At 44.9% G+C, this 24391-nt stretch overlaps 2 protein-coding genes across 2 annotated transcripts; both read left to right on the top strand.

The window, feature by feature from the left end:
* Positions 1 to 515: 515 nt before the first annotated feature.
* On the top strand, positions 516 to 3352 carry LOC124375875 (keratin, type I cytoskeletal 13-like). The gene is made up of 7 exons (XM_046834570.1): positions 516 to 966; positions 1571 to 1653; positions 1877 to 2033; positions 2245 to 2406; positions 2497 to 2622; positions 2824 to 3047; positions 3140 to 3352. Exons 1-7 carry the CDS (start codon positions 592 to 594, stop codon positions 3258 to 3260), a joined length of 1248 nt encoding a protein of 415 aa, XP_046690526.1. The 5' UTR covers positions 516 to 591; the 3' UTR covers positions 3261 to 3352.
* Positions 3353 to 11874: 8522 nt separating this feature from the next.
* Positions 11875 to 15322, top strand: LOC124376348 (keratin, type I cytoskeletal 13-like). Its single transcript, XM_046835398.1, has 7 exons — positions 11875 to 12233; positions 13295 to 13377; positions 13587 to 13743; positions 14084 to 14245; positions 14336 to 14461; positions 14801 to 15024; positions 15096 to 15322. Exons 1-7 carry the CDS (start codon positions 11901 to 11903, stop codon positions 15223 to 15225), a joined length of 1215 nt encoding a protein of 404 aa, XP_046691354.1. The 5' UTR covers positions 11875 to 11900; the 3' UTR covers positions 15226 to 15322.
* The last annotated feature ends 9069 nt before the right edge of the window (positions 15323 to 24391 follow it).

Raw genomic sequence — 24391 nt, forward strand, 5'->3', positions numbered from 1 at the left:
GTGTGTGTGTGGGTGGGTTTATGTGCGTGTGTGTGTACGAGTGTCCTGCATTCTTTAATTCGTTGAAGTTTCTAAACTCCTGTGTGAGATGATTTTGTGAGATGATTGTGACAGCTCCTTTGCAAGATGATTGTGTGAGATGTTTCTGTGAGCTCCTGTGTGAGATGTTTCTGTGAGCTCCTGTGTGAGATGTTTCTGTGAGCTCCTGTGTGAGATATCTTTATTGGCTGCACGTCTGGACGTCTGCCATGTGGATCTGCTTTGTGATTGAAAGGTCATGTTTTTATAACTGTAGAATGATTTAAAGTCTGGCTGTGATTTGCTGACTCGCCCACACGATCCACCGGAGGCAGTGTCACCTGTGCAAATTCCACCGCTGGCTTTTCTTGTCGCTTTCTTTCTTCTGGACAGGTTGGTCTGGTTTGCAGTCTTTTCACCCTGAGGCAAGGAATGTTCTAAAAAGTTTCCCCCCCCTCAAACCCCCACCCCTTTTTTCAAGGATTTAAAAGCTGCCAGTTCTCTCCTCTGGCCACTCGTTCATCTCCAACTTGAGCAGAAGAGTTATACGTCGTCGACATCATCATCATCATCATGTCTTCTGGTTTCTCCAGCCGCAGCTTCTCCGGTGGTGCCAGCTCTATGAGGAGCGGTTCAGCCCTGATTCTCGGAAGCTCCCGGAGCGTGTATTCAGGATCCGCAGGGTCTGGAATGCGCATCTCCACTGCTAGTTCAGGTTTCGGAGGTGGTTTTAACCTCGCCGATGGCTTTGATGCTTCGGCTAACGAGAAGCTGACGATGCAGAACCTGAACGAGCGTCTGGCCTCCTACCTGGAAAAGGTGCGCACACTGGAGAAGGCCAACGCTGAGCTGGAGCTCAAGATCCGCCAGTTCCTTGACGGGAAGACCTCACCTGCAGCCCGAGACTACTCTGCCTACTTTGCCACCATCAGTGATCTCCAGGTCAAGGTAGGACCCTAAATCACTCACTGTCCCCTTCTTTACTGTCTCATTCTTTACTAGTTAACATGAAACATGTGATAGCAGAAATGATCTGGTGCACACACACAATCCTACATGGCTCTGGTTAATCCTCACTGTGTCCCTCAGCGTAACACTGCGTCTGTCTCTGTTCACACGGTTATACTGTAGACTGTTTATAATGACCACATATCACAATCCGTACTCATTATACATTCCCCTGTCTGTCTGCACTTTGAACACACACACACACACACACACACACACACCGCTCGTTAAGATTCTGCGTGTGTGGTATTCTATAGAATTACTGTCTAATAACAGGATCAGAGCAGGAACTTTTATAATTTCTCTTTAGAGATGTGAAGTGAAGTGTCTCTGTATTGTGTCTCTGTGCCACGCCCTGATTTCCCCCAATCCGCTTTCAATGCAGATGCCACGCCCGTCTCTTTCAAACAATCCAGTCCTCCTGCAGAGCAACTCCTGATTATTATGTCCTTAATCTTTCACTTCAGGGGCCACATCCGCCCTTTTGTACCTTTTAAATGCATTGATGTTTTACTGGAAATGAAATGCTGTGATTGTTTTGCAGATCCAGGGAGCCATTGCTGTGAATGGAGGACTGTACCTGAACATCGACAATGCCAAACTAGCTGCTGATGACTTCAGAATAAAGTGAGAGGATAAAATACTTCTTTATATCATGATGTAGTGTTCAGAATTCTTTCCGACAGGTGACTGAAAGCTCTCTCTGCTTCTAGTTTAGTATTTCAACATTTGTCTTGAAATAGGTAAATGGAGAATTGGAGGAGAACACCAGTAAATCTTGTTCTATCTATTTGACCTTCTCAGGTTGAGACACACTACAGGTGTAAAACAGATTTTTCTGTTGTTTCAGGTATGAGAACGAGTTGGCCATGAGACAGTCAGTGGAGGCAGACATTGGTGGGCTGAGGAAGGTTCTGGATGACCTGACATTGGCCAGATCAGATCTGGAGATGCAGATCGAGGGTCTGAAAGATGAGCTCATCTATCTCAAGAAGAACCACGAGGAGGTGAGGCATGATCCTTTACCAATGGCACAAAGAAGAATTTAAGTTCATTAAACAGAATAGATGTCACACAGTTATCAGTTATTAGAGTATTTAGATGCATCTTCATGCACCTAGAAATCAGAAACCCATAAGATCCTGGTGTTGCATCACCACAATATGACTTTGTGGATAGAATGATGTCAGTAGATAATGTCTTGTCTTGTTCCTGTAGGAGCTCCTGATGGCACGCACTCAGATGGGTGGACAGGTGAATGTGGAGGTGGATGCTGCACCACAGCAAGACCTGATGGCCATCCTGGCTGGAATCCGTGAGCAATACGAATCTGCAGCCGCTAAGAGCCGCAAGGAGCTTGAAGTGTGGTTCCAGAACAAGGTGAGTCTCACCTGGAGCATGTGTAACTCGGTGTCCAATAGTGTCTCATTCTAAGAGTTTTAATCGCTTTTGTGATTTTCTTCTCCACAGAGTGATGCAATAAACAAAGAAGTCGCCATCAGCACAGAAACACTCCAGACGTCCAAATCAGAAACCACAGAACTTAAGCGCACTCTTCAGAGTCTCGAAATTGAGCTTCAGTCACAGCTCAGCATGGTGAGATCTTCAGAGCACAAACATTTAGATTCTAATATAGAAGTATTTTTCAGGATTTAAAGGAAATTGTGTGTAATAATAATATGGATTTCCTCATTATGACCTTCTGTTAATCCTGTGATGATTTGTGCTTTATCTCTCCATATGATGTTTTGATATCCCTCATGAATCTCCTCTTCTTAACACTCTTTGTCTCTTTAGAAAGCGTCTCTTGAAGCCACTCTTGCTGAGACACAGAATCGCTACGCACAAAGGCTCAGCAGTTATCAGGTCCAGGTAACGAGTTTGGAGGAGCAGCTGGGGCAGCTTCGTGCTGATCTCGCTCGCCAATCTCAGGAGTATCAGATGTTGCTAGACATCAAGACCAGGCTGGAGATAGAGATCGCCGAGTACAGAAGGCTTCTGGATGGAGAACTGACCACCGGGTGAACATTTCATTCAATTTGAGTAGACTTCATTTTTAGATGTTCTCTATCCAACTTTCTGCTTACTCCTATTTGTCTGTTTTTTCTTCCAGCACCTCAACCAGTTCTTCTAGCTCCACCACACGAAAGGTGGTGATTGTCACAGAGGAAGTGGTGGACGGTAAAGTGGTCAGCTCCTCCAGTACTACTGAGAGCAAGACCATCGGCAAGTAAGCATGCTGAGACTCTACACAGCAACAAGAAGATTCGAACCCTGTGACATGATTCTCAATGCTTACAAGGAGAAATAAAGTCGAGTCAAAACAGTTCATGTGTCTGTTGTTCATTTTACTAAACCATCAATTTTATAAACTCTGATCTGCACCTTTATCTGAGAGAAAACTATAGAAAGTTTCACTAAACAAACTGAGAAGATCTGTAAGAAGAACATCTGCCTCATGCGCTTTATTAATCCAGGTAGTTTTTGGTCAAAGCAGTCAAAAGTACAACGTAATAAACCAAACAATGCAGGCAGAGGTCAAAGTTCAAGTTTATTAAGATCACTGTGTGGAATACAAATAAATCATATTAATAAAAAATGCAATTAATAAAATTCTAATAAATCTTTCTCATATTAGTTTAATAGAAAAAAAACCAAACCAAATGATAAAAATTCACACATTTACTGGTAGATTTGTATTTGACTGAACTACGTTTCTTGACAAGCATGCTCTAGACCAGGCTGAATAAAGATGAATTTAATATGAAATATATGTACAGATTGTAGTTTCCTGATAATGAACATAATGTAGTTAGAAATGGTTGAAATTAACTGGATACCAAAAGCTAAACTGATTCCACTCCACACACATTGAGCCTGTAGGATCAGCATGTGCTTTGTTCCAAGAGAATTTGGTAAAACAGAGAAAATCCAACTCATCTAAACAACCGAATAAACAGCAGTTTGTATTTGTTCTGGAAGAGTTCAGCACAAACATGCTCAGGTCCCCTGCATATTTATTAGTTCTACATTTGATCCAATATATTTATGTAAAAGGTGAAAGGAAGAAGATACAGAAAACCCAGTAACCAGAAACAGTTAATCAGATCTAACATTTTCCCCAAAATACAGTTCGGTGTGTTGCCAACAAATAGTTATGCAGGCGTAACCTCAAACACTGTCCTTGGACAGGCCAAGAAAGGCTAATATAAATAGTAGCCAACCATCATCTACACTTTTAAAAGCCTGGAAAGGTCTATAAAGACATTATATATATATGTATATTTAGCTTAGGTACTGCACCAGCTTCTGACAATTTTTGAAAACATTCTGAAATGAGACAGAGACAGTTCTCCAAACCTGAGATCTCTGATCTGTTCTTCAGAAGAGCCTCTAATATCAGCTCCAATTCCATCAGGCAGATCATCTGTCATGTGTCTGAACTATACAACTGTTCATCTGTGAAAAACCCATTTAGGAGTGTGTAGCTGCTTTTCCTTGGTTTTGGAAAGACAATAAGCCCCAGGATGTATTCATTTGTGAGGGTATATACATACATACATGCATACATACATGCATACACGATATATATGATATATATGATATATATATATATATATATATACGATATATATGTATGTATGTATGTATGTATGTATGTATGTAAATAATGTCCGCTCTGAATAACTGTTGAACAGTGAAGATGAAATAATGTCGTCTTCACTGCTCAACAGTTGAAGGAGTTTTTGTCGTGTCTATACCATGCTACCAGAACACCTTTTCCACTAATTAACTAAGGCATTTAAAAAACATCCCAGTTTTTGGTGTTAATCTGTACCTGGTGCTAATTTCCTTGATTATCTGTAAACCCCTATTTAACTGGCAGCCTAACTTCCAGTTTTACTGACTATGCAAGATGGTGGGCCGGTTTAAAGTGACTGAAAGCCTCCGGCAGCAGGATGTCCAGATGAAGGACAGAGGGACGATCCGATCAGCCATAGCAAGACAAGTTGGTCGTTCCAAATCTGTGATTTCAAGAATATTGAATCTTTACAACATCACAAACTCATTCAAGTCCGCCAAGAAGGCTGGTCGTCCACGGAAGACAAATACAAGAGAGGACAGGATCCTGTGGAGGATCTCAATGGGCAATCGTTTCCACACTGCAGCTGGAACTGGTCTAAAGTTCATCTCAGTTATAAAAGCAAGTTTAATTTATTTGGGTCTGATGAGAAACATGATGTTCGGTGACAAACTGGAGAAAGACTGAACCCAAAGTGTGTAAAGAAGTCAGTGAAAAGTGGAGGAGGAAGTGTCATGGTTTGGGGCATGTTTTCTGCAGCAGGAGTTGGGCCTCTTCTACAGCTACATGGCAGAGTGAATGCAAACGTTTATCAGAACCTTCTTCAACAACATATGGTTCCTTCCCTGCGTTCATCACCCAATCACCCCGCAGTGTTCATGCAGGACAACGCTCCATGTCACACAACAAAACGGGTAAAGCAGTTCCTTGAAACTGAGAACATTGAAATAATGACATGGCCTGACCAGAGTCCTGATCTCAACCCAATAGAGAACCTCTGGAAAATCCTTGGCAACAAAGTTATGGCCAAAAAAACCCACTTCAGTCACCGAACTGTGGAGGAGACTGGAAGAAGAGTGGACCAAAATCACACCAGAGCAGTGTGAGAGACTGGTGCTGTCCTGTGGCTGCAGATGTGCTGAAGTCATTCAGAGCAGAGGCCTGGACACTTCCTACTAATAACTGACTGTTGTAACCTTCAGAAAATTATGTTGTAATCTTTTTCCATGCTACAGTCATTGTTGTTCTCTAATTTTGATCAGTGTGTTTTCTGCAAAATAATGTTTTTTGTTTTTTAAATGCCTCAGTTATTTTGTTCACAAGCTCCCGGAGCGCCTGCGGAGATTAGAGTTCTGGACAGCCGTACACCAGAGTCTCCACCAGCAACAAGTTTAGTGTTTGACAGCCTTTGTTGTGTTTTTTTTTAAAACTTTCCAGAAGTCCACGGTAAAACACTGGTAATCCAGAAATGTCCAGCATTTTTGTGTCCATTAAAAACTCTGGCTCCAGCCCCATTCCTTCAACTGTGTGTAATAAACCACTGGCTGCTGCTCTCAATACTAAGTCTCTGGGTCCAGCGAGGAGTCTCTGGATGAACTGGAGGTGGAATGCTGCAGCTCTGCTAGACAGCTGGACCAGGCTGTGCCCTCCTTCCTCTTTTGGCAGATAAAGAACACTCCAGTGGAATCCAGTGTAGTTTGTCCCAGAAGAAATCCACCAGCAGGGCCTGGTTGTTCCCCAGCAGCTTCGGTGAAGGATCAACGCAGGCTAGCTTGTGCCAGAGGGATCACGCTGCGAGGTTGTTGATGACCAGCGTTTGCCCCCTGTAGGACATCTTTAGGACCAACCGTCTACACCTGTTTAGTCTGCCTGTCACATGCTCTACAGAACCTTCCCAGTTTTTATGTAAAAAACTTTGCTCCCTAGGTAGACCCCCAAGTATTTAAAACCACCTCTTTTCCATGATAAGCAGTGAAGGTTGCCCACCTCCCCACTCCCCAACTAAAATGGCTTCACTTTTACCCCAGTTGACCTTGGCAGAAGATAAAATCTGAAAGTCCTTTAAATTGACAGTTAAAACCTTTGCATCATCTTGTGTGTTTATCTGCATAAGCTGAAAGCATATGGGGGCATTAACATGTGAAATATTAAAACCAGAGAGATGACTCCTTAACTTGTTTAAAAGAGGTTCAATCACCAGAGAGTACAACATTTCTGATAGTGAACAGCCCTGCCTGATCCCTCTGTACACTCTAAAAGCAGCACATAAACCACCATTCACCTTCAGTACACTCTCAATTTCACTGTACAACATCTTCATCATGGCTATGAAACCAGGGTTAAACCCAAAGCTTTCCAGCACCTTCCACAAGTATTCATGCTCAACCCGGTCAAAAGCCTTTTCCTGGTCTAGGAAAACCTTTAAGCCCAATAGCCTGGAGACATTATGAATTAGATATATATTGTTAAAGAATTAAGAAAGCTCTCTTTCACCTGCTGTGCCCCTGACCTCTCGTGGCTATCCAGCTTCGAATGTGTGGCTTTCCTGTGCTATGTGCATTGTTTACACTGCTTTGATGTTGGCTTGACTGTCTGCTTTATCCGACTGCAGCTGCTCCACGCTACATCATCCGTGCTCTGCTTTGCCTGCTTCGCTCTGTGTTGTCTGCTTTGCTGGGTTCAGCTGGGCATTTTTAATCTACGTTCCTGTTCTCTGGAGCTCCGTGTTACTTCCATTTGACACCAGCTGATTAACATTTTGCTGCTCCCCTATGCTAACAGTTTCTCGTTGCAGCATTTAAATACCCGCAGGATCAGCTGGACCGGGGGGCATGTGCTTATTTCCAACGGTAGTGTGAGTAACTGATTTAGAAGTGGTGTGTGACAGGGTAGTTATTACCTGACTGTCACTAGCATTGCTGTTTATTTTTTGTCTTCAGGTTATTCTTTGTGTTGTGATGTAATCATTTATTTTTGTATTATCTTTATTCTTGTTTTTGTTATTATTTTTGTAACCTTATTGGGTTACGGTTTTCTTATTTTGATGGTAATTGATTTCTTTTGTTTTCTCTTTCTTTATTGGGTTGAATTTGTGGTATAATTTCTTTTTGTTTCCTTATTCAAGTTTAGTTACTGTATTTTCTTTTGGGGATATGTGAGGTGCCTATCCTTTGTGCATGCGCCTTCGTAGTGCTTTGTACTGGTTTTCTGCCTATTTCAGCCTGCTTGTAATCTGGTAGCTGGGGCGCCCGGACGCGGCATCCTAATTAACAAGCAGTGTTTGGGCAGTTGACTGTGTCGAGAGCCAGGCTGTTGTATGTGATGCTTGTCTTAATTTAGGTGTTTAAAATTATTTGTCTGTCTTTTTTCTTTTTGCCTTCAGAAGTGGGGCAGCCAGTGACAGCCGATTAGCATCTCGTGGTGGTGGGTTCCTTATCTGACTTCAGTGCAGTGTTCACAGTGAGGTGTGCCATGCTGTGGTGTGCTGTGGTGCGTATGTGCAGGTGTGAGTGCTGTGTTCTCTCTGCTTTTCCCACCCTGAAGTGTAATGTTTGTTCTTGTCTTTTTCTGTTTTTACTATTTGATGTAGTGAATCAAAATAAATTCATTTTAAATAAAGTTTTTCTTATTCACTCAACTCTGGTCTGATACCTGACCCAGTCATGACGAACCTGTGTGCCTTAAGGTTGAGGGCAGTCCCGGAAATAGCCCCCGGGTGGCGTAGTCGGTAAAAATGATTAGTTGGTAACGCCACATTTAGTTAAATCCCACCACTGCTGTAGGAAGTTAAAAGCTCCTTCTTCAGTTTAAAACAATTCCATAAAAAAATAACACTTTCTAAAATGAGCATCTTCTAAAAGTGCAGTGTTTAAACACCAGTAGCTTCTCTTAGGTTTTATGTTTTTTTTATTGATGGTACCCTGAACCATACAGTAATCTGAGATGCCTACTGGAAAAATAAAACACTTTGTAAATAAGTCAGTTGTTGCTTAAAGCAATAAAATGGATGTAATCTCTCCAGGGAGAGCGTGTTGTATATGCTGTGGGCTCACGTGTACTGTCTCTGTTTCTTATTAAAATTTCTCCATACTGTATTTCACAGAGATCGTGAGCCTTCACCATCTCCCACAGGCTCTTACGGGAAGCTACATGAGGTTCTGCATGATTTCTGTCTGTATTTTCTGCTGTACAATTAAAATCACCTCCCAAAACTACAAACTTTGCAGTGCTGCAGTTTAAAATCACATTGTTGACTTTGTTGAGTTCTCCCTTTTGACCTTTGTTATCAGTTTCTTTAGTCTGAAAATTTCCTGGTCAAAAAAAAAAAAACCTTCTCTTCTAAAATGCTTCTCATCATGAACAAACTGTTTGCGGTCTGGGAAAAACTTTCAATTAAAATATTTGTTGACACTTAGTGGTTGTTAAAAACTCTTTAAAGGCTTCAGCACTATAAACAACACTTAAGGGTTCCTCCTGAAACTCCTGCTTAAACACTGAATCAGACATGAAATCCTCACTGTCTGAATCAACTTCGTCTACTTTTAAATCCTTCTAGCCTGCTTTTTCCTTGTCCCCTACCTCGTTTCTTCCTCTTTGTTGGAACATTAAAAAGGGGCTCATCTTCTATCTCTACGTCTTCCCCGTCCCCTTGCACCGGTGTAGTGACTGGTGTCTCCTGGCGACAGCTCTGCACCCCTGTGCCTGCCTCTGCCAGCGCAGGCAGCTTCAGCACTGCTCCAGAGTCCACTGGGACTTTTTCAGTTTCATAGTCCTTCTCCTGGTCCGGTTCGGCCGAGCAGGGCTTCTCTGGAGTGGTTATGTCGTTAGTGGAGCTCTGGTCTACAGTCTGAGCTTGGGGCTTGTGCTCCCTCAGTCCTGGTGCAGCAGCAGTTACGGGGCTTTCAGCAGCAGGCCGAGCTGAAGCCGCAGGGGGAACGACTCCAGCAGGTTCAGCTGCTTCCTGCCCCGGTCGCTTGGAGACACCGGGGTCACTCTGTCTTTCAGGACAGGCGCAAACAAGATGCCCAAACTGACCACAATTAAAACATTTTATTTAATTAATCATGAACTTAAAGACCACGTTTAGTTCCTCCAGACACTCATTTAGATCCATAAACACCATTCTCTTGAAAAACACCAAGTGTTTAACGAGTGGGGACGAACAGCCGAGGGGGATTTTCTTCACGGGGACGGTTTGCCTGTACCGAGACAGTGCTTTCACAATCGCCTCATCACTGATAAAAGAAGGAACATTTGACAGCATGACCTTTTTAGCAGGAGAACTGAGAGGAGAAACCAGTACACACTCATTATTTATAACAGTTCCTTTCTGGATCAGTTTATTCACTTTAATATCATGGTTCAAAAACACAATGATAGCACTGTTCATGCGGACAATATTCTCATGCCCCACCACATTTCCAACCGCTAACACACACTACACACACACACACACACACACACACTCCTCTACACTCGCCCCACACACACACACACACACACACACACACACACACACACTCCTCTACACTCGCTCCACGCACCAGCCGCACACCACCTGCACACCATGCCGGCGAGTCAAACTCTCCCACAGCCTCGCGCTCGGAGATGCCATGCTGCTCACACACACACACACACACACACACACACACACACACGCAGCCACCCTAGAACATGCACACACACACTAGATTATTCCAAGATGTTTCAAGGAAATATTGGCAACACCCCAACCGCTCTTGCACTCTACACGCCACACTCACCCTTTCCCCACCCATGCGCAGAGAGAGAGAGAGAGAGAGAGAGAGAGAGAGAGAGGAGAAGGAGGATAATCAGGTTTATCAAGATTTCTGCAGAATGATTGTGTTTTATTTGATGATTAATCGTCACAGGCAGATCAGTGCCTTAAACATTCATTAAAGAAGTGAAAGAGTGAATGGTGAACCTGCACATGCAATAGGATTGTAGAATTAAATAAAATAAAAATGCCCAAGTTAAAGGAACTCACAGTATATTCACTCTTCCAATAGGAATTTCTTCTACTATGCCAAACACTTTTGGTATTTATGATGTAACCAGTTTCACTGCCCGAGGCTTGTTTTGCTTTTATTTTTTTTTATTTATCACCTGTAAAAAAACATGTTGGATGTGTGCCTGTGCACTATTCACTACATAATGCACATTCATCTTTTCACTGCAATACCAGCTCGGGATTTCACTCCTCCCGGCCAGCAGATGAGGTTCTAGCCCCAACTTCTTCTTTATTGTCTCATTTTATAGTGTGCATTAGTTTTTAGCTGTTGGAGTTCATTGAAAAGTCTCACTGTTTCTCGAGCCCTGTTTCATTGCTATGATTATTAGATTTTTAATTTGCATCAATAATTTCTTCTTGCATATTGATCCGGAACATTCTAGGGTCAAGTGCATGGCAGAAGATGTCTGTTCTGGGAGGTGTTAGCTCAGTGGTTAAGGCATTGGGCTTTGGATCAGAAGATCATAGGTTCAAATCCCACCACCACCAAGCTGCCACTGCTGGGCCCTTGAGCAAAGCCCTAAAACCCTCCCCTGCTCAGTTGTAAGTCGCTCTGGATAAGGGTGTCTGCCAAATGCCGCAAATGTAAATGTAAATGTTCTGTGATCACATGGTTACAGAGAGTGTTCAGACATTCAGACATTCAACCTCAGACCTCATGTTTATCTCAATAACGTTTCTCACTCTGGTTGAACAGCATATGTAGGCAGCACTGTGAAAGCAGTTTCTGAAAGCAGAAAAGAGTCACAATTAATTATCCTACATGGAAAAATTGACCTGGATTTCAATGAGCACAAGCTACGTCCAGCTCTATCTCATGAGCAGACCTGCTGCCCAGGCAAATGCACTCGGCTCTTCTTTCAGCCATTCTCTCCCTCACACTGCACCCAAGATGTAGATATGTTTACATTCATGACCTCACTACTCACCAGAAGAGCATCAGATAATGGAATTTCTGGTGATTATGGGTTTCTGCCAGAGTGGACCAGTTTAAGTAGTTCCAGTTTGACCTTTAACCCTAATTTCAAATTAGTTCATAACTGAAGATTGTGTAAAATTCCACTTTTTTGCTCTCTCACCAACATTTGCAGACAGGTTAATCTAGTTTGAGGTGCTTTCAGCCTGAGGAGACAAATGCCCCCAACCTCCTACCCCCCGCCCCCCCCACCTTGTGCTGGGTTTAAAAGTAGCCAGCTCTCTCCTCTTGCTACTAATTCTTCTCCAGCCTGAGCAGAAGTCCTGTTCGTCGCCATCATCATCATGACAACAATGTTCTCCAACAGCGGCTTCATGTCCTCCACTCGCAGCGTTTATGGGGGAGCTGGAGGGTCTGGAGTGCGCATCTCCACCACCAGTTCAGCTTTTGGAGGTGGCCTGAATCTTGCAGATGCCATTGATGTCTCGGCTAATGAGAAGCTAGCAATGCAAAGCTTGAATGAGCGTCTGGCCTCCTATCTGGAGAAGGTGCGCTCCCTGGAGTCTGCCAATGCTGAGCTGGAGCTCAAAATCCACCAGTTCCTCGAGAACAAGGCTGCACCTGCAGCCCAGGACTACTCTGCCTACTTTGTCACCATCAGCGACCTTCAGGCCAAGGTAGGACCCCGACCCACTCACCCATACACTTCTATTCTACGACAAGGGTTTAACTCGCTCCCTTATTCACTATTTAAGTCTTCAAAGTCACAGTAGAAAACTTATGATGCTCTCATGAAAACCTGCAGTGCACTGCAGCTGGTTAATGTCCAAGTGATGGATAGGGGCATAGGATTAGAGTTAGGGTTACAATTAGGATAGTCACTATCCTCTTCCTCACTTCCACAAATTCTGTCCTGAAGACTATAAAATGACTAGATGAAGGTCATTGACTCAGAAAAGTGGAGTTGTATTTAAAATGAATGGTGTAATTATTATAACAAGCAATTCTTACACCACACCCATCTCCTTCCCCAAGAGTCCATCTCCCTACCAGAGCCACAACCATCTCGTTCCCCCAGAGTCCATCTCCCTACAGGGGCCACGCCCATCTCCTTCCCCAAGAGTCCATCTCCTTACAGGGGCCACAACCATCTCGTTCCCCCAGAGTCCATCTCCCTACAGGGGCCACGCCCATATCCTTCCCCAAGAGTCCATCTCCTTACAGGGGCCACGGCTATCTACTTCCACCAGAGTCCATCTTCCTTCAGGGGCCACACCCATCTCCTTCCACCAGAGTCCATGTCCCTTCAGGGGCCACGCCTAACCCCCGTTCCCCAATTAAGTCAAACCAAGTCAAGTTTATTTCTATTGCGCTTTTCACAACAGACATTGACTCAAAGCAGCTTTACAGAATTTAACAATGAAGGTGAATGATGTGTATTTATCCCTGATGAACAGCCATGGAGACTTTTGTGAGGAAAAACCCCCTTAGATGTTATTAGGAAGAAGAGGAACCAGAATGAAAAGGAGAACCTCATCCTCATTTGGGTGATATCAAGAGCCCATCTCCCTACAAGGGCCATGTCCATCTCCTCCCCTACGCCCATGTTCCTACTGGTGCCATTGTCATTTTTTACCTGTTTGCATTTTGACCTTTTGTACCTTGGAGGTTTTTTGCTGAAATGAAAGATGTTTTATATATTTTTTAAATGAAATGATCTTTATTGTGTTTGTTGCAGATTCAGGGAGCCATTGCTGTGAATGGAGGACTGTATCTCAACATCGATAACGCCAAGCTTTCTGCTGATGACTTCAAAGCAAAGTAAGTGTAAGAATAAGCATTATAAAGAAGAAGAAGAGGAATGAGAGGGAGCATGTGGGGGTTCAGAGAATCTGGAAACGTCTTGGTCAACTTCTTTTTTTTAACTACTACTTATAAATTTAGAGTGAATTTTATGTCTCCTATGTTTTTTTATGATCTTTACATTTTGAGAGTGTGTCTAACTGATAAATGTTTGGTCATTGTTTCAGGTTTGAGAACGAGCTGTCCATAGAGCAGTCTGTGGAGGCCGACATCTTTGGGCTGAGGAAAGTTCTGGATGAACTGACGTTGACTAGGTCAGATTTTCAGATGCAGATCGACGGTCTGCAAGAGGAACTAATCTATCTAAAGAAGAACCATGAGGAAGTAAGGCATGATTTTTATCCCAGACACATTTATTCATGCAAATCATTATATCAGCAGCTCTGAAACATCAATATGAGATAAGAAAAGATATAACTTTTTTTGTCCCACAGTGGGGAAATTTCTTTGTCACAGCAGCAAAGGAAATAAATAAAAAAAATATATTAATAATAAATGCAAATTTATAAAAATAATATACACATACTATAATATACAGTATATACACAGTACAGTGTATAAATACAATAAAGGAAGAAAAAAGTACGCATTGCAGGTAGTATTTCAAGCTGCACACCTATGACCTTATAATACCAGTAGCTTACTTCTTGTCTTGTTCCTGTAGGAGCTCCTGATGGCACGCACTCAGATGGGTGGACAGGTGAATGTGGAGGTGGATGCTGCACCACAGCAAGACCTGATGGCCATCCTGGCTGGAATCCGTGAGCAATACGAATCTGCAGCCGCTAAGAGCCGCAAGGAGCTTGAAGTGTGGTTCCAGAACAAGGTGAGTCTCACCTGGAGCATGTGTAACTCGGTGTCCAAAAGTGTCTCATTCTAAGAGTTTTAATCGCTTTTGTGATTTTCTTCTCCACAGAGTGACACAATAAACAAAGAAGTTGCCATCAGCACAGAAACACTCCAGACATCCAAATCAGAAACCACAGAACTTAAGCGCACTCTTCAGAGTCTCGAAATTGAGCTTCAGTCACAGCTCAGCATGGTGAGATCTTCAGAGCACAAAAGTTTAGATACTAATCTGTACAACACAATAACCCATGTCATGATGAAGAATCTTTTCCAACCCTCATGGTAATTTCTTGCCAACCCACACAATGCTAACTGGTATAATAAAATATCAGTCTAATATTTAGGAAAAGGGTTTTTTTGCTCAACATGACAATGTGTGAAATATTAATATGGCTTTCAGCTATTCCTCATTATGACCTCATTCTTATCCTCAGTGAAAATTTTCAGAGATTCTCAGCAAAGTTCTTGCTCAAGAACCCTAAAGTTTATGGAACGTTTATTTTAACATTGATTGCCTTAATTGTCTGTTTAGAAAGCGTCTCTCGAAGCCACTCTTGCCGAGACACAGAATCGCTACGCACGAATGCTCACTGGCTACCAGGTCCAGGTAACAAGTATGGAGGAGCAGCTGGGGCAGCTTCGTGCTGATCTCGCTCGCCAAGCTCAGGAGTATCAGATGTTACTAGACATCAAGACCAGGCTGGAGATAGAGATCGCTGAGTACAGGAGACTGCTGGATGGAGAACTGACCACCAGGTAATTAATGAGATATTTAAATGTTTTCTCTCCTCCTGTATGTGTTTAACAATCTTTATTTCCTCTTCCAGCACCACAACCAGCAGCATCACCTCCTCCAGCTCCACCACGCAAAAGGTTGTGATCGTCACTGAGGAGGTGGTTGATGGTAAAGTGGTGACCTCCTCCAGGACTTCTGAGTCTACAACTACCACCAGCTAAACCTTTTGTGTCTTCATGTAGTAATAAGATGAGTTCAAGCCCTGTGACATGTTCCTCAATGTTTACAGAGAAAATAAAGTCAAGTCAAAAGACTTCACATGTCTGCTGTCCTGCTGGGTTCCTTCAAATGATAAAGATTTAGATCTGAGATGGTTTCATTTTTAACTGAAAAAATATATAAAAATATATATAAGAGAGAGTGAGGTGTGTGAGAGCTGTGTGAGAGAGCTGTGTGAGAGAGCTGTGAGAGAGAGCTGTGTGGAAGCTGTGTGAGAGCTGTGTGAGAGAGCTGTGAGAGAGCTGTGTGAGAGAGCTGTGTGAGAAAGCTGTGTGAGAGAGCTGCGAGAGAGCTGTGAGAGAGCTGTGAGAGCTGTGAGAGAGCTGTGTGAGAAAGCTGTGTGAGAGAGCTGCGAGAGAGCTGTGTGGAAGCTGTGTAAGAGAGCTGTGAGAGCTGTGAGAGAACTGTGAGAAAGCTGTGTGAGAGAGCTGTGTGAGAGAGCTGTGTGAGAAAGCTGTGTGAGAGAGCTGCGAGAGAGCTGTGTGGAAGCTGTGTGAGAGCTGTGTGAGAGAGCTGTGAGAGAGCTGTGAGAGGCTGTGTGAGAAAGCTGTGTGAGAGAGCTGCGAGAGAGCTGTGTGGAAGCTGTGTGAGAGCTGTGTGAGAGCTGTGTGAGAGAGCTGTGTGAGGCTGTGTGAGAGCTGTGTGAAAGCTGTGTGAGAGGCTGTGTGAGAGGCTGTGTGAGAGCTGTGTGAGAGAGCTGTGAGAGAGAGCTGTGTAAGAGGGCTGTGTGAAAGCTCTATTAGAGAGCTGTGTGAGAGAGCTGTGTGAGAGGCTGTGTGAGAGCTGTGAGAGCTGTGTGAGGAGGCTGTGTGAGAGCTGTGTAAGAGCTGTGAGAGAGCTGTGTGAGAGCTGTGTGAGAGGCTGTGAGAGAGCTGAGAGCTGTGTGAGAGGCTGTGTGAGAGAGCTGTGTGAGCTGTATAAGAGCTGTGTGAGAGGCTGTGTAAGAGGGCTGTGTGAAAGCTCTATTAGAGAGCTGTGTGAGAGCTGTATAAGGCTGTGTGAGAGAGAGCTGTATGAGAGAGCTGTGTGAGAGAGCTGTGAGAGCTGTATGAGAGCTGTGTGAGCTCTATTAGAGAGCTGTGTGAGAGAGCTGTGTGAGAGAGCTGTGTAAGAGGGCTGTGTGAAAGCTCTATTAGAGAGCTGTGTGAGAGAGCTGTGTGAGAGAGCTGTGTGAGAGCTGTATGAGAGCTGTGTGAGAGAGCTGTGTGAGAGCTGTGTGAGAGCTGTGTGAGAGCTGTGTGAGAGAGCTGTGAGAGAGAGCTGTGAGAGAGAGCTGTGTGAGAGAGCTTTGTGAGAGAGCTGTGTAAGAGGGCTGTGTGAAAGCTCTATTAGAGAGCTGTGTGAGAGAGCTGTATAAGAGCTGTGTGAAAGCTATATTAGAGAGCTGTGTGAAAGAGCTGTGTGAGAGCTGTATGAGAGCTGTGTGAAAGCTCTATTAGAGAGCTGTGTGAGAGAGCTGTGTGAGAGCTGTGTGAGAGCTGTATGAGAGCTGTGTGAGAGCTGTGTGAGAGCTGTATAAGAGCTGTGTGAGAGCTGTATGAGAGGCTGTGAGAGCTGTGTGAGAGAGCTGTGTGAGCTGTGTGAGAGCTGTATGAGAGCTGTGTGAGAGGCTGTGAGAGAGCTGTGTGAGAGAGCTGTGTGAGAGCTGTATAAGAGCTGTGTGAGAGCTGTGTGAGAGCTGTATGAGAGAGCTGTGTGAGAGCTATGTGAGAGCTGTATGAGAGAGCTGTGTGAGAGAGCTGTATAAGAGCTGTGTGAGAGCTGTATAAGAGCTGTATAAGAGCTGTTGGAGAGAGCTGTGTGAGAGAGCTGTGTGAGAGAGGCTGTGAGAGAGAGCTGTGTGAGCTGTGTGAGAGCTGTGTGAGAGCTGAGAGCTGTGAGAGCTGTGTGAGAGCTGTGTGAGGCTGTGAGAGCTGAGAGAGCTGTGTGAGAGCTGTATGAGAGAGCTGTGTGAGAGAGCTGTGAGAGAGCTGTGTGAGAGCTGTGTGAGAGCTGTGTGAGAGAGCTGTGTGAGAGGGCTGTATGAGAGCTGTGTAAGAGGGCTGTGTAAAAGCTCTATTAGAGAGCTGTGTGAGAGAGCTTTGTGAGAGAGCTGTGTGAGAGCTGTATAAGAGCTGTGTGAGAGAGCTGTGTAAGAGGGCTGTGTGAAAGCTCTATTAGAGAGCTATGTGAGAGAGCTGTATAAGAGCTGTGTGAAAGCTCTGTTAGAGAGCTGTGTGAGAGAGCTGTGTGAGAGCTGTATGAGAGCTGTGTGAAAGCTCTATTAGAGAGCTGTGTGAGAGAGCTGTGTGAGAGCTGTGTGAGAGCTGTATGAGAGCTGTGTGAGAGCTATGTGAGAGAGCTGTGTGAGAGCTGTATGAGAGCTGTATGAGAGAGCTGTGTGAGAGAGCTGTGAGAGCTGTGTGAGGCTGTGTGAGAGCTGTGTGAGAGCTGTGTGAGAGCTGTATAAGAGCTGTGTGAGAGCTGTGTGAGAGCTGTATGAGAGAGCTGTGTGAGAGCTATGTGAGAGAGCTGTGTGAGAGAGCTGTGAGAGAGAGCTGTGTGAGAGAGCTGTGTGAGAGGGCTGTATGAGAGCTGTGTAAGAGGGCTGTGTAAAAGCTCTATTAGAGAGCTGTGTGAGAGAGCTTTGTGAGAGAGCTGTGTGAGAGCTGTATAAGAGCTGTGTGAGAGAGCTGTGTAAGAGGGCTGTGTGAAAGCTCTATTAGAGAGCTGTGTGAGAGAGCTGTATAAGAGCTGTGTGAAAGCTCTATTAGAGAGCTGTGTGAGAGAGCTGTGTGAGAGCTGTATGAGAGCTGTGTGAAAGCTCTATTAGAGAGCTGTGAGAGCTGTGTGAGAGCTGTGAGAGCTGTGAGAGCTGTATAAGAGCTGTGTGAGAGCTGTATGAGAGCTGTGTGAGAGCTGTGTGAGAGCTATGTGAGAGAGCTGTGTGAGAGCTGTCTGAGAGCTGTATGAGAGAGCTGTGTGAGAGAGCTGTGAGAGAGCTGTGTGAGAGCTGTGTGAGAGAGCTGTGTGAGAGCTGTGTAAGAGCTGTATGAGAGAGCTGTGTGAGAGAGCTGTATGAGAGAGCTGTGTGAGAGAGCTGTATAAGAGCTGTGTGAGAGCTGTATAAGAGCTGTATAAGAGCTGTATAAGAGCTGTTGGAGAGAGCTGTGTGAGAGAGCTGTGTGAGAGAGCTGTGTGAGAGAGAGCTGTGAGAGAGAGCTGTTTGAGAGCTGTGTGAGAGCTGTGTGAGAGCTGTGTGAGAGCTGTATGAGAGAGCTGTGTAAGAGCTGTATGAGAGAGCTGTGTGAGAGCTATGTGAGAGCTGTGTGAGAGCTGTGTGAGAGAGCTGTATGAGAGAGCTGTATGAGAGAGCTGTGAGAGAGCTGTGTGAGAGCTGTGTGAGAGAGCTGTGTATAAGAGCTGTATAAGAGCTGTGTAAGAGCTGCATAAGAGAGCTGTGTGTGAGAGCTGTGTGAGAGCTGTATAAGAGCTGTATAAGAGCTGTGTGAGAGCTGTGTGAGAGCTGTGTGAGAGCTGTATGAGAGAGCTGTATAAGAGCTGTATAAGAGCTGTGTGAGAGCTGTATAAGAGCTGTGTGAGAGAGCTGTATAAGAGAGCTGTATAAGAGAGCTGTGTGAGAGAGCTGTGTGAGAGAGCTGTGAGAGAGAGCTGTATAAGAGAGCTGTGTGAGAGAGCTGTGTGTGAGAGCTGTGTGAGAGAGCTGTGTGAGAGAGCTGTGAGAGAGAGCTGTGTGAGAGCTTGTATAAGAGCTGTGTGAGAGCTGTGTGAGAGCTGTGTGAGAGCTGTATAAGAGCTGTGAGAGAGCTGTGTGAGAGAGCTGTGTGAGGGCTGTGTGAGAGCTGTGTGAGAGCTGTATAAGAGCTGTGTGAGAGAGCTGTGAGAGAGCTGTGTGAGAGAGCTGTATAAGAGAGCTGTGTGAGAGAGCTGTGTGAGAGCTGTGTGAGAGCTGTGTGAGAGCTGTATAAGAGAGCTGTGTGAGAGAGCTGTGTGAGAGCTGTGAGAGAGCTGTGTGAGAGATGTATAAGAGAGCTGTGTGAGAGAGAGCTGTGAGAGAGCTGTGAGAGCTGTATAAGAGAGCTGTGAGAGAGCTGTGTGAGAGAGCTGTGTGGAGAGCTGTGTGAGAGAGCTGTGAGAGAGAGCTGTGAGAGCTGTGAGAGCTGTGGAGAGCTGTGAGAGAGAGCTGTGTGAGAGCTGTGAGAGCTGTGTGAGAGAGCTGTGAGAGCTGTATAAGAGCTGTGTGAGAGAGCTGTGAGGAGAGCTGTGTGAAAGCTCTGTTAGAGAGCTGTGTGAGAGAGCTGTATAAGAGCTGTGTGAGAGCTGTGTGAGAGCTGTGTGAGAGAGCTGTGTGAGGCTGTATGAGAGCTGTGTGAGAGCTGTAGAGAGCTGTGAGCTGTGTGAGAGGCTGTGTGAGAGCTGAGAGAGAGCTGTGTGAGAGCTGTGTGAGAGCTATGTGAGAGCTGTGTGAGAGCTGTGAGAGAGCTGTGAGAGAGCTGTGTGAGAGAGCTGTGAGAGCTGTGTGAGAGCTGTATAAGAGCTGTGTGAGAGCTGTGTGAGAGCTGTGAGAGCTGAGAGAGCTGTGTGTGAGAGCTATGTGAGAGCTGTGAGAGAGCTGTGAGAGAGAGCTGTGTGAAAGCTCTATTAGAGAGCTGTGTGAGAGAGAGCTTTGTGAGAGAGCTGTGTGAGAGCTGTATAAGAGCTGTGTGAGAGAGCTGTGTAAGAGGGCTGTGTGAAAGCTCTATTAGAGAGCTGTGTGAGCTGTGTGAGAGAGCTGTATAAGAGCTGTGAGAGCTGTATAGAGAGCTGTGTGAGAGAGCTGTGTGAGAGAGCTGTGTGAGAGCTGTGTATAAGAGCTGTGTGAAAGCTCTATTAGAGAGCTATGTGAGAGAGCTGTGTGAGAGAGCTGTGTGAGAGCTGTATGAGAGAGCTGTGTGAGAGAGCTGTGTGAGAGAGCTGTGTGAGAGCTGTGTGGAGAGCTGTGTGAGAGGCTGTGAGAGAGGCTGTGTGAGAGAGCTGTGAGAGAGCTGTGTGAGAGCTGTGTGAGAGCTGTGAGAGCTGTGTGAGAGGCTGTGTGAGAGAGCTGTGTGTGAGAGAGCTGTGAGAGAGAGCTGTGTGAGAGAGCTGTGAGAGAGCTGTGTGAGAGAGCTGTGTGAGAGCTGTGTGAGAGAGCTGTGTGAGAGCTGTGAGAGAGCTGTGAGAGAGAGCTGTGAGAGCTGTGTGAGAGCTGTGTGAGCTGTGAGAGCTGTGAGAGAGAGCTGTGAGAGAGAGCTGTGTGAGAGAGCTGTGAGAGCTGTGAGAGAGCTGTGTGAGAGAGCTGTGTGAGAGCTGTGTGAGAGCTGTAGAGAGAGCTGTGTGAGAGAGCTGTGTGAGAGTTGTGTGAGAGCTGTGTGAGAGCTGTGAGAGCTGTATGAGAGAGCTGTAGAGCTGTGTGAGAGAGAGCTGTGTGAGAGCTGTGTGAGAGCTGTGTGAGAGCTGTGAGAGCTGTGTGAGAGGCTGTGAGAGAGAGCTGTGTGAGAGCTGTGTGAGAGCTGTGTGAGAGGCTGTGAGAGAGAGCTGTGTAAGAGCTGTATAAGAGAGCTGTGTGAGAGCTGTGAGAGAGCTGTGAGAGCTGTATGAGAGCTGTGTGAGAGCTGTGTAGAGAGCTGTGTGAAAGCTCTATTAGAGAGCTGTGTGAGAGCTGTGGAGAGCTGTGTGAGAGCTCTATTAGAGAGCTGTGTGAGAGAGCTGAGAGAGCTGTGTGAGAGAGCTGTATGAGAGAGCTGTGAGAGAGAGCTGTGAGAGAGCTGTGAGAGAGCTGTGTGAGAGAGCTGTGAGAGCTGTGTGAGAGAGCTGTGTGAGAGAGCTGTGTGAGAGAGCTGTGTGAGAGCTGTGTGGAGAGAGCTGTGAGAGAGAGCTGTGTGAGAGAGAGCTGTGAGAGGCTGTGTAAAAGCTCTATTAGAGAGCTGTGTGAGAGAGCTGAGAGCTGTGAGAGCTGTATAAGAGCTGTGAGAGCTGTGTAAGAGGGCTGTGTGAAAGCTCTATTAGAGAGCTGTGTGAGAGAGCTGTATAAGAGCTGTGTGAAAGCTCTATTAGAGAGCTTTGTGAGAGAGCTGTGTGAGAGAGCTGTGTGAGAGCTGTATGAGAGCTGTGTGAAAGCTCTATTAGAGAGCTGTATGAGAGCTGTGTGAGAGCTATGTGAGAGCTGTGTGAGAGCTGTGTGAGAGCTGTATGAGAGAGCTGTGTGAGAGCTGTGTGAGAGAGCTGTGTGAGAGCTGTATAAGAGCTGTGTGAGAGCTGTGTGAGAGAGCTGTGTGAGAGCTGTATGAGAGAGCTGTGTGAGAGCTGTGTGAGAGCTGTGTGAGAGCTGTATAAGAGCTGTATAAGAGCTGTGAGAGAGCTGTATAAGAGAGAGCTGTGAGAGAGCTGTGAGAGAGAGCTGTGTGAGAGCTGTGTGAGAGAGAGCTGTGTGAGAGCTGTGTGAGGCTGTGAGAGCTGTGAGAGAGCTGTGAGAGAGCTGTGAGAGCTGTGAGAGAGCTGAGAGAGCTGTGAGAGAGAGCTGTGAGAGAGCTGTGTGAGAGAGCTGTGAGAGAGAGCTGTGAGAGAGCTGTGTGAGAGAGCTGTGAGAGAGCTTTGTGAGAGAGCTGTATAAGAGAGCTGTATAAGAGAGCTGTGTGAGAGCTGTGTGTGAGAGCTGTGAGAGAGAGCTGTGTGAGAGCTGTGTGAGAGAGCTGTGTGAGAGAGCTGTGTGAGAGCTGTGTGAGAGAGCTGTATAAGAGAGCTGTATAAGAGAGCTGTGTGTGAGAGCTGTGTGAGAGCTGTGTGAGAGAGCTGTGTGAGAAATCTGTGTAAGAGCTGTGAAAGAGCTGTGGTTGTGAGAGAATCTTCTCTGTAAACAATTTTCCTGGTAAACACACTGGAATCTGAAATACAAATAAAAGCAGCAGGTTCCGGCTTGTTCTTTACTATCATTTCACCCGGGCATGAAGGACTGAAATAAAACCATGTTATGGTTTGTGACATGCTAGCACATCAGCGATGCAAGTTAGCGCTGTTAGTGGCCACACCCTGACCCCAAGGCTACAACACTGATAAACAACAAGATGAGTCTGAACACAAAGAGAGAAAGTCACAAAGAAAGGTTGAGTTTACAAACAACACACAGTTATTTTTGCACTTTTATACAGATCTCTAATCAACTCGAATCCTGCAGGGAGCTTCAAACCTCAAAATAAATAAAGTGTGATCTCTATGACCTGTGGCACACACATCAATACCATGAGTGTAGTATCTCTCTCTCTCTCACACACACACACACACACACACACACACACACACACACACACACACACAGGTGCATCTCAATAAATTAAAATATCATTTGAATGTTGATTTATTTTAGTAATTCAATACAAAAAAGGGAAACTGATATATACATTCATCACACAGAGACATTTGTGTTTATTTCTTTTAATTGTGATGATTTTGGCAAGTGAATTGTTGGGCTTCTGGAAAGTATGTTATTTACTGTATTTGTACTCAATAATTGGTCGAGGCTCCTTTTGCCTTAATTACTGCCTTGTGGGCATGGCATGGAGGAGATCAGACTGTGGCATGGAGGAGATCAGACTGTGGCATGGAGGAGATCAGACTGTGGCACTGCTGAGGTGGTGTGAAAGCCCATGTTTCTTTGACAGTGGCCTTCATCAGCTCATCTGCATTTTTTGGTCTCTTGTTTCTCATGTTCCTCTTAACAATATGCCAGAGATTATCTACGGGGTTCAGGTCTGGTGAGTTTGCTTCAGTCAAGCACACCAACACCATGGTCATTTAACCAACTTTGTGCTTTTGACAGTGTGAGAATCTCCATAAAGCTGGTCAGCAGAGGGAATCGTGAAGTGCTCTAGAACTTTCAAACTTTACACTGGACCTCAAGCAGCTTGGATTCTGTCCCTCTCCTCTCTTCCTCCAGACACTAGGACCCTGATTTCCACATGAAATGCAAGATTTTCTTTCCTTTCATCAAAAGACGACTTTGTCCCACTGAGCAACAGTCCAGTGCTTTTTGTCCTTTGTCCAGGTAAGACAGCTCTGATGTTGTCTCTGGTTCAGCAGTGGCTTGACACGAGGAATGAGTCAGTTGTAGCCCATGGAGACGAGACGTCTGTGTGTCGAGGCTCTTGAAGCACTGACTCCAGCTGCAGGCCACTCTTTGTGAATCTCCACTAATTCTTGAATCTGCTTCATTTCATCTTTTTCTAGCACATTTTGATGAATGATCATCTTCTGGACAACTGTCGAGTCAGCAGTTTTCCCCCATGATTGTGGAGCCTGAACCAGACTGAGACGCCATTTAAAGACTCAGGAAACCTGAGCAGGTGTTTGGAGTTAATGAGCTGATTAGTGAGACGTCACGAGTCTCCAATATTCAACTTTCTCACAATATTCCCATTTTCTGATACTGAATTTTGGGTTTTAATCAGCAGCTGTGAGCCAAAATCATCAAAATGAAAAGAAAGAAACACTTAAAATATATCAGTGTGTGTGTGTGTGTGTGTGTGTGTGTGTGTGTGATGAATCTATATCATATACCAGTTTCACTTTTTGTATTCAATTACTAAAATAAATAATTTTTTTATGATATTCTAATTTATTAGGATGCACCTGTGTTTATATATAAGACTGCTGTGTGTAGAATGACCTTCAGGTGCATGTAGTTAATGTTCCTTTATGCAGGTCAGGACTCACAGCAGCATGTGGTTTGTGGGTTTGTTGCAGTACAATAGGGAATAAAGTAGTTTTGTGTCTGTTGTAGCTAACGCCCAGAGCTGAATACATTCCTGAATGCTCTGAACATAAACGAGTGGCAGAATAGACTGGCTGATTTATTGAAAGCAGATGTATAGGTGGTGTGATCACATGTCCTGTCATGGCTTTCATTAAAGCTGTTTGTGCACCTGGAGTGGGTGTGGCCTGATTAAGGGCATGGCCTGTGTAAGGTCAGACACTGACCTCTATGTTCCTGCAATTCCACATGAAAGATAATGAACTACTTTACAGTCTGTAAATACGCTTTCATACTGCAGCGACAGCTCTGTGCTTTTCACAACAAAACAACAAACTCATTTTTTT

Source organism: Silurus meridionalis, chromosome 22 (assembly GCF_014805685.1).
Source record: "Silurus meridionalis isolate SWU-2019-XX chromosome 22, ASM1480568v1, whole genome shotgun sequence".
NCBI classification, from domain to species: Eukaryota; Metazoa; Chordata; class Actinopteri; order Siluriformes; family Siluridae; genus Silurus; species Silurus meridionalis.